Consider the following 15777-nt stretch of genomic DNA (forward strand, 5'->3'; position numbering starts at 1 on the left):
TCATCAGACGTTCCATAAGAGGGACGCCATCTTCATAATTTAGCTGTACCTTATATGGCTAAAGGTACAACTATGTTTAGAAACAGGGCCAGTTTAAGTCCTCTGCACTGACTTTGTGTCACTTACCTAAATCCTATTTTCATTTGTGAAATGGGTCAGATTGCCAGAAATGGGTCTTGAACTTAGGACCCCCCCGCTACAATCACAGCCTAGAAGTTTATGCCTTTATTTATCTCAGAGCTATTGATCAGTTCATACTGAACACATACATACATTTTATGGCTAAATTGACTATACATTGTTTCCATTCAAATAAACAGTCTAACACTTATAAATTAGCCTAGGTTATAGACTGTCGGTCTTTATAAATCACTGACAATGAAAACTATTAGCAGCATTTTTTTATTAACCAGAACTTTGGCTCATCTTTTCAAGTACAGAAAGAAAAGAAACCAAGTAGTGACAGCTTTCAGACAAAATAATTTCCTATTTATACACCGTTTTTCTTAATTTTGATTGCCAAATAACTTATTTAATTTCATTGTATAAATGGATCAAGTACACAGAAATATATATGAGAATGGCAGGGTCTTCTGATTAGTTTTTTTTTTTATTTGGAATATCTATAAGATAGTTGACAATTACAATAACGTAATAGGCAAATATCTTAAATTGTATTTAGGGGAATCATGGTTACTGTTTTCTGTTTTTAAATAGAGATGGGGTCTCACTATGTTAGACAGGGTGAAGTGCCCTGGTGTGATCATAGCTTAGTATAACCTCAAACTCCTGAGTTCAAGACATCCTCTCCCTCAGCCTCCTAATTAGCTAAGACTGCAGGCAAGCACCAACACACCTGCCTAATGAAAAAAAAAAGTGTAAAGACTAGATCTTGTTATGTTGCCTAGGTTGGTCACAAACTCCTAGCATTAAGTGATACTCCCACCTTGGCTTCCCAAAACACTGAGATTATAGGCAAGAGCTACCACATGCGGTCTCATTATGGTTACTTAACAAGCAACTCTGACTCAGAAAAATAGTTTTTAGCTACTTAAGTCTTTTTTTTTTTTAAACTTTTGAGAGGTCATATGAGAAAAACATTATTGTCAGACATGACTGACAAATTCCTTTTTTGCTTTATCAGAGAAAAGGACAGATAAGTCAGCTGTATCTGGGGCCATACGATTGAAAATCAATGTGGAGATAAAAGGAGAAGAGAAGGTTGCTCCATATCATATTCAATATACCTGTTTACATGAGGTAAATAAATGGAATTTTACTAATACAAAATATAAAAAATGTTCTTGATTATGGATTATAAAACAGAATATTTGGTTTTAAAAATCACTGAATTTGTAGAGTGGTTCCTGGAGTTCTGACTCTATACTGCAGCAGGCGATATACTAAGATATCATAAATTCTATGTATTGTATTACCCCTGATGAACTTGTCATCTAATGAGAGTTTAGAACAAGCCTGTGAGGCAGGTGTGAATAGGCAGTAAGATGATAATGCATAAGTGGATACAAAAAAATTACTGTTCTTCCAAAGGGGAAGGAGAGTAATAAAAATATTGATTGAAGAAATGAGTCATGCCACATATTTTGGAAGCATTAAATATGCAGTAGTTTGGTAATGCAGGAGAGGATCAAATCATAATTGTGTTTGAGAACTCCGAGTTAGAGTTCAGATTTTATTGAAGATTTAATTAGGACTCTATCTATAACTAGAAACATAAAAATGTGCTGTTTCAATGGCTTTTGGGAGCCAATGTCATAAGCAGTTAATTTTTCTTCCTGTTTCTGAGTACAACAAACTGTTTCATACATATTGCACACTCCTCCATGTTAACTTCTCTTTCCACAAACGTATGAGTATGGAGAGAATAAGATGTGGTTACTCACCCAAAAGGTAGGGCCTAGTTGGCTTAGAGAGAGGTATGTACCATCCAACATCAATCAAAAGCACAGTTTCACCAGTTCCCTTTTGTGTCTCAGTATAGAAGCACAGGTAAATCGTCTTGCGATTCGATCGAATGTTTGTCACTGAGAGGTTAGTTAGAAGTGTCACTGGAGACTTTCTCTAATGCAAATAATACTTGTCTCATATCAACAAATAGGTGAAGCTGAGGAATGTACTCTTCTTCATGTTTTTCAAAGTAACAAAGTACATTCCTCAGAAAAAGACAACTGAAAGGTAGCTTTACTTTTTTGCATATTTTTTTCTAAATATATTCATGAAAACTTATGCATTTAAATAGACCCCATTTTCCTAAAAAAGAAATGAGGAACAGTGTTCAAATTGTGAATATCACACAGTAATTAGGTATATGACCTAGGTTTATTTCATAATCACAGTTTTGTGGTCAGTGATATCATTCCCTCATGAGAGATGGTTCATTTTTCAGACCAAGAAAAAGAAATCCCTTGAACTGGCATGATGAAGAATTCTGGCCTTAAAGTGTGCGTACCATCAGAGAAATAGCAGTACACTTCACTTTACAGAGTATTTTCTACTGGCCCAAGAACCAGAAAGAACCGAAATCTAAGAAAAAGTTCTTCAGTTTACCCTGGCTTCATCAAAGTAGCAGTTGCTAAGCTTAGAAGCAAAAAGGAATTGAGAGTAGTAATTTTATATCACTCCAAAATTCTTCAACATTCACTTTCAGCCTCATGTCATTGCCCTTACTCTTACCATTTTGCAGCCCAAACCCTTTAGTATCATTTACAGAGCTAAATTTTGCCTTAACGTAGTCAAAATCACATTATTCATCCAAGGCACCATAATTTACTCAGAATCCCTGAATGCAAAATATGCTCCATCATGTAGAAACGATTTCATGCAAAAACGCTTCCTTCTGCAAATGGTTTGGTATGTACAAATATTTGAATCATTGATTCCGTATAGACCCACCCCACTTTACTGCCTAAAGTACCTTAGGAAGGTATTTTATCACTTTGAACATGAATATGGGTACATTCTTCGGCCTCATCTCCTATTTTTTGATGTAAGACAAGTATCATTTGCGTCAGGGACTCGCCAGTGACACCTCTAACTAACCTCTCAACTGCAGTGTAATAGAATCTAATTCTGAGAGTGGAACTCAGCGATGTGTGTTTTAATAAGCCTTCCAGGTTATTCTCTTTAAAGTTTGCGAACCAATGTCTTATTCGCTGAGGAAACTAAAGCCTTGACAAGGTTACAAAGCCTGTTACTGTCAAAGACCCATCCAGAGCTATTATGACATCTTGTCTTAAATGTCAAACTACGTCCTTTCTTCCCATATTTATATCAGTGCTTTTACCCAGGCAGAAATCAAAGCAGATTTTGCATAAAAGATGAATTGAGTTAGAATGAAAATTCGAGGTATTCCTATTGCTTGCAGATGCTGATGAAACATTAGAGGCAATGACAGTGCAAGTGCATTTTACTGAAAGTTTTAGTTAAATATTTCTGGCCTATTCTGAGGAATCACTGAACAATTAAAAACCACTTGCTTTTAGAATCTGTTCCATTACTTGACTGAAGTGAAATCTAATGGTGGAGTGAAAATCCCAGAAGTCAAAGGGGATGAAGCCTGGAAGGTTTTCTTTGATGATGCTTCCCAGGAAATAGTTGATGAATTTGCTATGCGTTATGGAATTGAATCCATTTATCAAGCTATGACGTAAGTACTACAGAACATTTACGTGGTCAATATCTCTATTAAAATATAAAGAAAGAAAGGAGCATTCATCTCACTTCTAATTCAAATGAAACTGATTAAAAAGAGGATTATATTTCACTGTGCATGTTTGATGCTGACTACTCACTCTTACAGCTGTAAAGAATTAATGACTTGGTAATTCATTACCACCATCCTCCAATCCTTGTTCTATTCTCCGAGTGTGGTTCCTTGACAAATAGTATCAACAGCACCTGGCAACTTAGCAATGCAAATTATCCACCCCATCCCAGACCTACTGAATCAGAAACTTTGAGGGTGGAATCCAGCAACCTATGGTTCAGCAAGTCTTCCAGGTAATTCTTATATACTTCAAAGTTTGAGAGTCAACGACTTACTCCATATCTGAGGTAACTAAAGTCCTGGTTTGTCCAAGGTCACAAAGCCTGTTAGTGAGAGAGACAGATCCAGAGCTAGTATGGTGTCTTGTTCCAAATATTAGAATATGTCTTTCCTTCTCATATTTATAGCAGTACTGCTAATTCAGTAAAACAAAGATTTATTTAGCACTCATAGAACCCAAACCGTATAAAAAATGTGATGCCACAGAAATGACTTATTATAATTTCAATGAGGATTCAGAACTGAATTTCAGTAAGGGTTTAGTAATGAACAGAAGTATTCGTTACTTCCCCGTAATTTACTTTTTGAGACGTGGTCTAAGTTTATAAGTGCAAGTGGTTCAGATATATACCAGGTGTAATATGCAAATTATTTATATGCATATATTAGATGACTTTTTTCATATTAACAACAAGATCTCGTTTTCATGTGAACTGAATAGATACTGGCCCAGATAATCAGTCAATTTCAATCATCTTAATGATGAATGAAGACTGGGCCAAAATCAGTGTTCCTTTCTTTTTTTTTTTTTTTAATATACTATAAGTTCTGGGGTACATGTGCAGAATGTGCACGTTTGTTACATAGGTATACATGTGCCATGGTGGTTTGCTGCACCCATCAACCCGTCATCTACATTAGGTATTTCTCCTAATGCTATCCCTCCCTTATCCCCCCACCCCCCGACAGGCCCCAGTGTGTCATATTCCCCTCCCTGTGTCCATGTGTTCTCATTGTTCAACTCTCACTTTTGAGTGAGAACATGCAGTGTTTGGTTTTCTGTTCTTGTGTTAGTTTGCTGAGAATGATGGTTTCCAGCTTCATCCATGTCCGTGCAAAGGATATGAACTCATCATTTTTTATGGCTGCATAGTATTCCATGGTGTATATGTGCCATGTTTTCTTTATCCAGTTTATCATTGATGGACATTTGGGTTTGTTCCAAGTCTTTGCTATTGTGAACAGTATTGCAATAAACATACGTGTGCATGAGTCTTTATAGTAGAATGATTTATAATCCTTTGGGTATATACCTAGTAATGGGATTGCTGGGTCAAATGGTATTTCTAGTTCTAGATCGTTGAGGAATCGCCACACTGTCTTCCACAATGGTTGAACGAATTTACACTCTCACCAGCAGTGTAATAGCATTCCTATTTATCCACATCTTCTCCAGCATCAGTTGTTTCCTGACTTTTTAATGATCGCCATTCTAACTGGCATGTGATGGTATCTCACTGTGGTTTTTATTTGCATTTCTCTAATGACCAGTGATGATGAGCTTTTTTTCATATGTTTCTTGACTGCATAAATGTCTTCTTTTGAGAATGGTCTGTTCCTATCCTTTGCCCACTTTGTAATGAGGCTGTTTGGTTTTTTCTTGCAAATTTGTTGAAGTTATTTGTAGATTCTGGATATCAGTCCTCTGTCAAATGGATAGATTGCAAAAGTTTTTTCCCATTCTGTAGGTTGCGTGTTCATTCTGATGATAGTTTCTTTTGCTGTGCAGAAACTCTTTAGTTTAATTAGATCCCATTTGTCAATTTTGGCTTTGTTGCCATTGCTTTTGGTGTTTTAGTCATGAAGTTTTTGCCCATATCTATGTCCTGAATGGAATTGTCTAGGTTTCCTTCTAGGGTTTTTATGCTTTTAGGTTTAACGTTTAAGTCTTTAGTCCATCTTGAGTTAGTTTTTGCATAAGGTGTAAGGAAGGGATCAGTTTCTGTTTTCTGCATATGGGTAGCCAGTTTTCCCAACACCATTTATTAAATAGGGAATCCTTTTCCCATTGCTTGTTCGTGTCTGGTTTGTCAAAGATCAGATGGTTGTAGATGTGTGGTGGTATTTCTGAGGTCTCTGTTCTGTTCCATTGGTCTATATATCTGTTTTGGTACCAGTACCATGCTGTTTGGGTTACTGAAGTCAGGTAATGTGATGCCTCCAGCTTTGTTCTTTTTGCCAGGATTGTTTTGGCTGTGCTGACTCTTTTTTATTCTATATGAAATTTAAAGTAGTTTTTTCCTAATTCTGTGAAGAAAGTCAATGGTAGCTTGATGGGGCATACTTCCCAAAGTAATTGATGGATTCAGTGCTATCAGTGTTTCTTTTCAAAGTTTGCTGTTCATAGCCCTTAATCTCTAATCATATTTCTAGAACAACATAATGTAAGCATGAATGATAATTACTGATAGAGAAATTGTGCATGCTTTTCCAGTACATAGAATGTCCTTATGCTAAATAATAAAGATATATAGATTCTTAGACATGAAAACAAAGAAACCTTAGAGATCTCCCGATAGAACCTCCCTCTCAAATCTGGAAACTTTGTGATTGGTTCCCTGACTGATGGTTACCATCCCTTTGTTCGTCCACATCCAGTAACAGGGAGCTCACTACTTTGGAGGGAGCTTGTTTTATAATTGATCAACCATAAAGGAGTCCATGACTTTGACATCTGTTCCATCCTATGCCAAAGGCTATGATTCAGAACACCTAGTATAAAGTCACAGCACAATTAAAATGCAACTATGATGAACGGTCTAAGGGAAATGAATTGTTCTGCCTAAAGAAAGGTAGGTAGGTTAAAAAATCAAAAGAATCTGCTGCTGGATAGAATCCCATTAAAAGAAAAGATTAGGTTACATTTATTCCAAAATATCTCTGGGAGCTGATGTTAGATTCGTTCATTTCCATCTTTTCTGTGTTCTAAGAAACATAGTTATGTGACTATAGAAAAATGCTAAGTATGTATCACGTAGATGGTTGAAAAGAGGAGAATTAGCCCTTCCTTATTTTATTACATTGTATAATGTGGTAAATCTTGCCTCTTAATCTAAGTAAAAGATAAGTATTTTTCAAAAATATTTTCGATATTTATTTGCAAGTGACCTGCAGGTAAATTGTGTCTTATTGTATTTACAATTCTCAGGAAAGGCAAAAACTTCTATTCACACTAGACAACTGTGTAAAAGCTGGGGTTGGCATTTTTTTTTTTTTTTTCCTGTAAAGGGCCATGTAGTAAATATTTTGTAGTTGTACCAGTCTCTGTTACACTGCTTAGCTCTGCAGTATTAGTGCAAAGGAGCCATAGATATGAAGTAAATAAATGGAAATGGCTGTGTGCTGATAAAACTTTATTTTAAAAAACAGAAACTCAGGATTTGGTCAGGGTTTGGCATGAGGGCCTGAGGGTCATAGATTCACTGGTCTAAGGAGTGAAAACAAGGCAGATAGAAATAAAGAAAAAGAATGCCTTAGGTTTTGTGATTCATTGACAATTACACTTCAGTGACAATAATGTGGTAGATTATGTGTACTTTTGGTTATACATTTGATTTAAAAACATTTTTATGTATCACATGTTTCTTTTAGCCCTAAATACTTACCATGACAACCCCAATGTTTTTCCCAGCTTAGCAAAACTTTAGATAGGCTTCTTTCTACCTCTATTGCCCTGAGGTCCATCTCCTCCCAGCTGTTGCAGTTTCCAAATGACCTAAACCCACAGGCCCCTGACCTCCTTTCCCTTAGAGCATTTACTTTAGAAAACTTACAGTTGTAAATTCTTTCTCTGTTCCTTTGAGATTTAATTTTTTTTTTTTAAATAAAAACCCTTGCCTGATCTTGTCCCTGTTGCAGTAACCTTAATAAAAATTCCCTTGTCTAATTAACTTTGATGCAATTTTTGCTTTGTCAGTACAAAATTTTCCATTACTTTGCCAGAAGAAAAAAGTTCTTTTGACAATCTGATTAATCCTAAGGAAATTACTACCAACATAGATACAATCTCTGTTGTACCAATAAAGATTTTATGAATACCAATATTATTTATTGGTATTCATTAGTTATTAGAAATTACTGTTTTTATACAAAAATATACATGTACTCATTTTATCTTAATCTGTTAATATAATTGTAATCTGTAATTATATCCAGGAAAGATAATAGAATGGAACAGCATAGGAGTACACTTGAATTCTATTCCAGGACTTACAAATTGAAATTTTGAAGAAAGGAATCATATCTTTCATCACTGTTTTACAAGAAGTTCCCTTGTTGCATGATAGAAACTCAATACATATTTGCAATTGAGTGAATCAGAGGCAGAAGTTGTTTATCAGAATTCCATTTATTTTTGCCTTCTCCTAGTGTGTTTCTAGATGCCAGAGTTTTTCAGTTGCCAAAAACAAAGTGAAAATGAAAAGTTTAATTGAGCTGATAGAGGGTTCTATGTCACCATTTATGTTGTAATAGGGGTGAGAGCACACTACATTTATTGATCATTTTTAAAAATTTGAGGAAGTTTCAGAGTACTGACTTTTTTTTTCAATCAGGAGTTGAAATACAGCTTTCAGAGATAGTTTCCACCATATTTTTAAAATGATCCTTTTGCAATTGAACTGTAACTTGAGCCCTAAGCTATTGCTGGTCAAGGACTAACTCAACTGAAAAAAAAAAAAAAAAAAAACTGTTTATAAATACATCTATCTTCTAATTTAAACCAGTTGACTAATGAATCCGTATTTTTCTGTTGTTCTGAAACCTCGTGTCAAGGAACAACAACAATAAAAGTAACCGGAAAGCCAACCAACCAACTAATGAAAGAACAACAAAACCTAGAACGCAACATTTGAAGCCTGTCTCAGAATTAGTTCCTCTTAATTCTTAAAAAAAACAAAATTGGAAAACTCAGCTCCAAGGAAGAAATGGTATCTTGTCTGTGTAGTAAGGATACTTACCAGTTTTGAAAAAGACAAAACTCCTTAAATCTGTGGATTTTCCTAGACACCATTTGATCAAAAACAGAAATCAAATTGTACTTTCTTTTGATATTTAAATACTCTTTAGGGTTAGCCAGATCCCCAAGTAACTTCATAATCTTCCTCTTTTATTAGAGATTTCTTGGTTTCTTTTGAGCACATTCCCATTTCTTTGAAGATGGATTTGGAGAAGAAGTAAATAAGGGGAAGTATGTTTTAAGTCATAGTCTGGTAGTACACTATTGAATTTTTCTCCTGTGAATTTCCCATCAGACAAAAGAGTCTGAAACTATTTTGCTGGTAAACCTAAGCATTAGGACTGAACGTCCCAGTGCTCCAGGTTACCGCCAGCTTACTCTAAAGCACTCCTCTTTCCACATAATATTTTCTGTGAGGGTACCAATTATTAGCCCTACCCATTACATAAAAATGACCCTTTGTTCTGGAGCCTGCATCAGTAGGAGAGGGATTGCAGTTTTCCTGTTTGGACAGGTGATTGATTAAGGACCTGAAGAATTTGTTCCCACGTGGCAAATGCAACCATCCATCTAAAATAGTTTTCTAACTAATGACAGTAAGAATGAGAGGCTGTTCCCCTTCTCTAAGGAACACACCATTCCACATATTTTGCATCATGGGGTGAGGCATAGAACTTGTTTCCATCATCAATATTTTGGGAGTTCTTGATGCTTTTCATCAACTGATGCTTCTCATCAATATATGCATTATATATGTTCCTAATAGTGTTTTGAAAGACTAATTGTTCACAGCTGAACACATCTGGGGAATTTTATATCGGTCATTAAGGATTAAAGCATCCTCTGGAGATTATTTCTGTCAAGAAAATACATTTTCTTGAGTGTTTAATTAGTCATTTATTGTAACATGAAGGCTAAGATATCTCACAAAGTCTGAGATTCTGTTAGGCTATGGTTATGCCTCTACAGTACCAAAGGAGAGGAAAGCATTAGGTCAGTGTTTTTTACCTTGATGTGCTTAACAAACAACCTGGACCCTGACATTGGCCATCTTTATCTAATTTATATTTAAATCAGAACTGTTTGGATACAGATTACTTTAAAGTCACCCGTCTGTTTTAACTGCTTGAGCCAAGAGTCTACTTGTAAAAAAAGAGTGCTACTTAACGGCGTCTTTCATTCATTTAAGAAATATTTACTTAGTGCCTATCATGTGCCAGAAATGTTTCTATGGTTACAGCAGTAAGCAAAAAGTCAGTCTAGTTTCCCATGAGCCTCACATTCCAGAAGACGAAATTAATTTATTCAATAGACATTTTCTGAGTATGTAAGTATAAGGACTTACATAGAATGTCTTAGTCTGTGAGGCTGCTATAAAAAAAATACCATAAATTGAGTGGCTGATAAACAACAGAAATTTATTTCTTACAGCCCTGGATGCTAGAAGGTGCAAAATTAAGGTGCCATCAGGTTTGGTGTCCGATGAGGGCCATTTCCTGGTTCATTGATGGCTATCTTTTCACTGTGTGCAAGCTTCACATGGCCAAAGGGATGAATGCTCTCTGGGGCCTCTTTCATAAGACAACTAAAATCCCATTCATGAGGGGCTCCCCACTCATGACATAATCACCTCTCAACAGCCTCACCTTGAATTACCACAATCTTGAGTCATAGGTTTCAACAGATGAGTTTTTCATGAACACAACTGTTCAGACCACAGCACAAGGCAATGGGGAAATAGCAGTAAAAGATAGCTCTTGCCTCTAGTAAGTTCCTGATTTAGGGGGAAGAGAATGAAAAAATTAAATAATAACAAACATGGGGGCTGGAAGGGCCTAGGTATAGAGGAAGCAAATCCAAGCACAGATGAGAAGTGTCAGAGAAAGCTGATGGGCAGCCTGAGGGTCCCACCCTTACTTGTCCTTCAACTTCTGTCTTCCTCTAAAATCTGTGCCTTTTATTTATTTTCCAATCACACACCATTGCCCTTGTACTCAAAATCTCCATAATTGCATTCTAGCAACCCATAGCATCTTTGAGAAGCTATGATGTTTTTGGTCAAAGGAGAAGTGACATTTAAGTGTTTGGGTCAGCTTTGTGACAAGAATGAATAAAATTCTAACTTATCATTGATAAGTTAGAATGCTGAGCTGAATTTGGGGGAGCAAATGTGATGAACGTTGTTTTAGTGTATTTGTAACATCAGAAATGCAGATGGTCTTCCCTTTCATTTTGCATAGTATCTCTGAAATTGCTTCTAACAATCTAAGAATCATAATCTCCTTTCGGTACATCTTTCCAATCACCTTCATCTTCTGTTCATTGATTATTTTTAAACTTTAGATGAAAGGCATTTCTATTCTTTGAAAACCACAAGTTCAGTATGATTTTGGACACCTGTCCCTGAACTGGCATGTGAGCTAGAGGATTGTTTTATTTTTTTGTTCAACAATAGCAAGTAACATTAATCCAGATGTGCTATTTGAAATATATATTAGGCCAATAATATTTTGACAATTAATGGTTAATAACTTTGTAGCAGTTGCTTTAGCCAAAAACTTGCCAGTAACTACCTCATTATTCGCTTTTTAATTTTGTTTAATTGATTGATAAAATTTTATGTATTTATTATATACAACATGATGTTTTGAAGTATATATACATTGTAAAATGATTAAGTCTAGCTAATTAATATATACATTACGTTACATAGTTATTTTTGTCATGAGTATACTTCCAAGCTGTTAGCATTTTTCAAGAATACAATGCATTGTTATTAACTATCGTCACCGTGCTGTACAATAGACACTTTGAACTTATACCTCCTATCCAACTGAAAATTTTTATACTTTGACAAACATCTCCTAACACTCACCCCACTAGTCAACTCCAGCTCCTGGTAACTACCATTTTATTCTCTAATTCAATGAGTTCCTCTTTTTTTGTTTTTTTTTTTTTTAATATTCCACATATGAGTGAGATGTTCATATGGTATTTGTCTTTCTGTGTCTGGCTTACATCATTTAACATAATGTTCTCCATTTTTATCCATGTTGTTGCAAATGACAAAATTTCCTTCATTTTTATGGCTGAATTCTATTCCATTGTATATATATACATTTTCTTTATCCATTTACCTGGCAGTGGACACTTAGGTTGATTCCATATCTTGGCTATTGTGAGTAATGCTGCAATAAACATGGGTGTGCGGATATTTCTTGACATACTGATTTATTTTCTTTGGCTATAAGCCCAGTAGTGGAAATAATAAATTGTATAATAGTTCTATTTTTAACTTTTTGAGGAAGCTTCTTACTGTTTTTTGTAATTACTATAATAATTTACATTACCATAGACAGTGTATGAGATTCTCTTTGCTCTACCTCCTTGCCAAGGCTTGCTATCTTTTACCTTTTTTGGTAATAGCCGTTCTAATAGAAGTGAGGTGATTGCTCATTGTGGTTTTAATTTGCATTTCTCTGATGATTAGTGATGTTAAATATTTTTCATGTACTATTGGCCGTTTGTATGTCTTCTTTGGGAAAATGTCTATTCAGATCCTTTGCCCAATTTTTAATCATGTTATTTGTTTTTTTGCTGTTTAATTATTTGAGTTCCTTTTATATTTTTGATATTAACCCTTTATTAAATGTATAGTTGGCAAATTTTTTCTCCCACATTGTAGGGTGGCTCCTCACTTTGTTGACTGTTTCCTTTGCTGTGAAGAACCTTTTTAGGTTAATGCAATCTCATCGTCTATTTTTGCTTTTGTTGCCTTTTTGAGGTTATAGTTAATAAGTCATTACACAGACCAATGTCATGCAGTTTTTCCTCTATGTTTTCTTCTAGTAGTTTTATAGTTTTGGGTCTTACATTCAAGTCCTCAATCAATTTTGAGTTGATATTTTATATGGTATGAGATAAGGGTGGGTCAAATTGTATTCTTCTGCATGTGGACATCCAGTTTTTTCAACATCATTTATTAAAGAGATTATCCTTTTCTCATTGTGTGCACTTGGCACTCTCGTTGAAAATCATTTGTCAGTAAATGTGTGGATTTATTTCTGGTCTCTCTACTCTGTTCCTTTAATCTATGTGTCTATTTTTATGTCAGTGCCATGTTTCATTATTTGCAATAAGTATCATCATTTTAGAGTTTATTACTCGAACTTTTCCCATGGAACTAAAATTTCATTTGTTGAATTCTTCTGACACTAACACCATTTACTTGCAAAAGTAAAGTCAAGTGTTTTAATGTTAATAATGCATTGTTTTTAATCATGTCTCTAGAGGAGAATATTAAACATTTCCAGAGATTGCAACAGTACATTTTTACCTTTTTTTTTTTTTTTTGAAGATATATTCTCTGGTTTTTGAAGAGGTGGTTTGCAGCACCTCTGAGTCAGTCATTTTTAATTACTGGTTGTACTTTTAATCCTATTTCCACCCTGAGAATAATTTAAGTAGTATTAGAACTGTAGCTGATAAAAGTAAATGATTTTCAATGGATATAGTTAGAAGCAAGAAAAAGTTTGCTTTGGCTGTAACTACACATAAAGAGAGAACCCGCACAAACTCGGAGGCGGACATCTTGCCAAACTGAACATCCTGTAGAAGCCCATTAGCTGAAAGCTCTGCAAAGAGCAAAGATTGCCTCAGGCTGACTTCTGTGTCCAGTGCTTTCTTGTTATTTTTCCTAACCCCTGGCTGCAATAGAATCAAATGTTGATGGTGGAGAGAAGTGATGAATGTAGTTGGACACAGCCAACATGTTATTTATATTCAGAAAGGCATAGCATGTAAGGACTGGATCTTCTAAAAATCCTTTCATTTTGCAGATGGAAAAACTGAATCTAGAAGTGATGAAGTTACTTTTTAAGGTCACAGTAGAGGGCTAGGTTTAGCATGAAGCATCTTTATGCCTTGGTACTTTTAACTCTAAATTGGCCACCCAGATTCCTTCCACCCCTCCGCGTACTATATGGATACATACATACATACACACACACACACACACACACACACACACACACACACACACTTTGCTGACCATTTCTTCAAGGTTTCAAAGGAACGTAGCCACTAATACTGATTCATATTTTTCTTTTTTTAAGAATTGTTTATTTTTCTTTTTTCCTTCAACCATCCAAGAAATGTGTACTTTGATGTACACTACTACCATCTTTATCATATCTGTTGCCTAATCATTTACTATTTAGAGTCATGAAAAGGCAAGTTCAACATAGACTATTGTTTTGGTACTAGGAACTACCTTCTTTAATTTAGCATGCTTTTAATCACAGTTTCTAGAAAAAGATAGGTATTTTTACCAAACTGGGAAAAAAATTATACTCATTGGAATGACCTGAAAATTCTGTTGCTCAGTTTCAGTATTTTATTTTGTAAAATCAGTATCAAATGACTAAGTTTTTAATCTTGGCTCTCAACTGTTTAATTCCCAAGTCACTAGTTATTTCCAACAAGATCATTTTAATATAAGTCTAAGAGGTGGCAACAAGTCCTAGGTATTATATCTTTAATCTTTAGGTGTATTAAAAAGTGTTTAACTATGACTAAATTTATGAGTCATATTTAAATTTTTGACATATTTATGTTTCCTTTCAATCAAACAACAAAAGTTTTGCTGATTAATTAGCTCATAAGAAAAACTATGGTAATGCTAATTTGTTATTGAAATTGGTAATAAAATATCTAGTGGAAAGAAAAGTAGCATTAAGTGAAATGCTGGGTTTTTCTTATTAGCCTTTTTTGATTTTCACATATTCACCATTCTCATACCTTTATTTTGCCTTAGGAACTTATGCACCAAGATAATTTCATTAATATCTTTAAAATTCTTGATATATTTTATTAAGTAAAATTAAACTGGTATTTATTTTACAGTAATTTTATTATATCATGAGACATGTACTTGTAACTAGAAATTACTTGTCAGTAATACATTTTGAAAGAGAAAAGTCATTTTGTGATTTGTTTGACTTCTTCAACAAAATTCTTGTTCAGTGGTGTTTTAGAATATGATAGGTTATACAATTTTGCATTATATACTTTAAAGGTTATGTAGTTTTCTTCAAAAGGAAAATATATAGAAATAAATAATTTAGTGAAACAAGAATACAAAACATTTTAAATTATCTTATTAGTGCTTAAGGTTACAAAGAGACTTAAAATCAACAAAAGGCAAAATTTGAATTAGCAAAATTTAAGATGTATATTTTATATATTTTTTCTGGTTAGTGTAATAAAATGTGTTAATGCTACATTTAAAAATACACAATGTACATTTTTAAAATAACACAAATGTATAATGCCACCCAGAGATAACACTATGATCATATAATTTAGCAGCATTTCCTGCTTGGTATTTGTTTTTGTGTTTTCATGCAGACATATACACATATCTATTTGTGTTTGGTGTGCGTGTGTGTGTGTGTGTGTTGAGATAGTAAATGTTTTTATCCTGCTTTTTTTGGCAACTTACAGGGTTTCTTTGAATACATGTTTGCTGACCACCTGGATGTTGTCAGCATCCACCTGCAAACTTTAAACTGAAAGACCAGCCCCTAAAAATTTTCCACTTTCTGCTATTTCTTTGTTCAAATGAAGTACTCTTTTAGACTGGGGAAAAATATTTTTTAGCTTCTATTTGTGGGTTTTCTAAGCATATTTCTTTTTCTGAACAACGTAAACAACCAATAAATTTTGTCTTGCTAAAAGCAGAGCATAAAAGATTCTACATAATCCCCAGGGTATATTGTTCCCAGTGTTCTTCCAGCCCTTTCTTCTAAGTAGCCTCACATCCCATTGCTCATTCCCTATTGTACAGGCAGTATTAGAATCTTGGGAGTTTTGTACTCTAATGGATATAAAGTGAAAAGGTATGGGAAAGGAGAAACAGCTTTACCTCCTGGGAAGTCCATTAGCATGAAATAGGGAGGGATTGATAGCCTTG

At 34.6% G+C, this 15777-nt stretch overlaps 1 protein-coding gene across 2 annotated transcripts in view; it reads left to right on the plus strand.

Annotated features, from left to right (window-relative positions):
- Window positions 1-15777, plus strand: part of UNC13C (unc-13 homolog C) — a 690142-nt gene that overhangs the window by 335380 nt on the left and 338985 nt on the right. For both annotated transcript variants that reach the window (XM_025390112.1, XM_025390110.1), the window contains exons 11-12: window positions 1145-1260; window positions 3504-3667. In XM_025390112.1, the coding sequence (XP_025245897.1) occupies window positions 1145-1260; window positions 3504-3667 (280 nt within the window). The remainder of the gene's footprint in view (window positions 1-1144; window positions 1261-3503; window positions 3668-15777) is intronic.

This window comes from Theropithecus gelada, chromosome 7a, assembly GCF_003255815.1.
Source record: "Theropithecus gelada isolate Dixy chromosome 7a, Tgel_1.0, whole genome shotgun sequence".
Classification (NCBI taxonomy): Eukaryota; Metazoa; Chordata; class Mammalia; order Primates; family Cercopithecidae; genus Theropithecus; species Theropithecus gelada.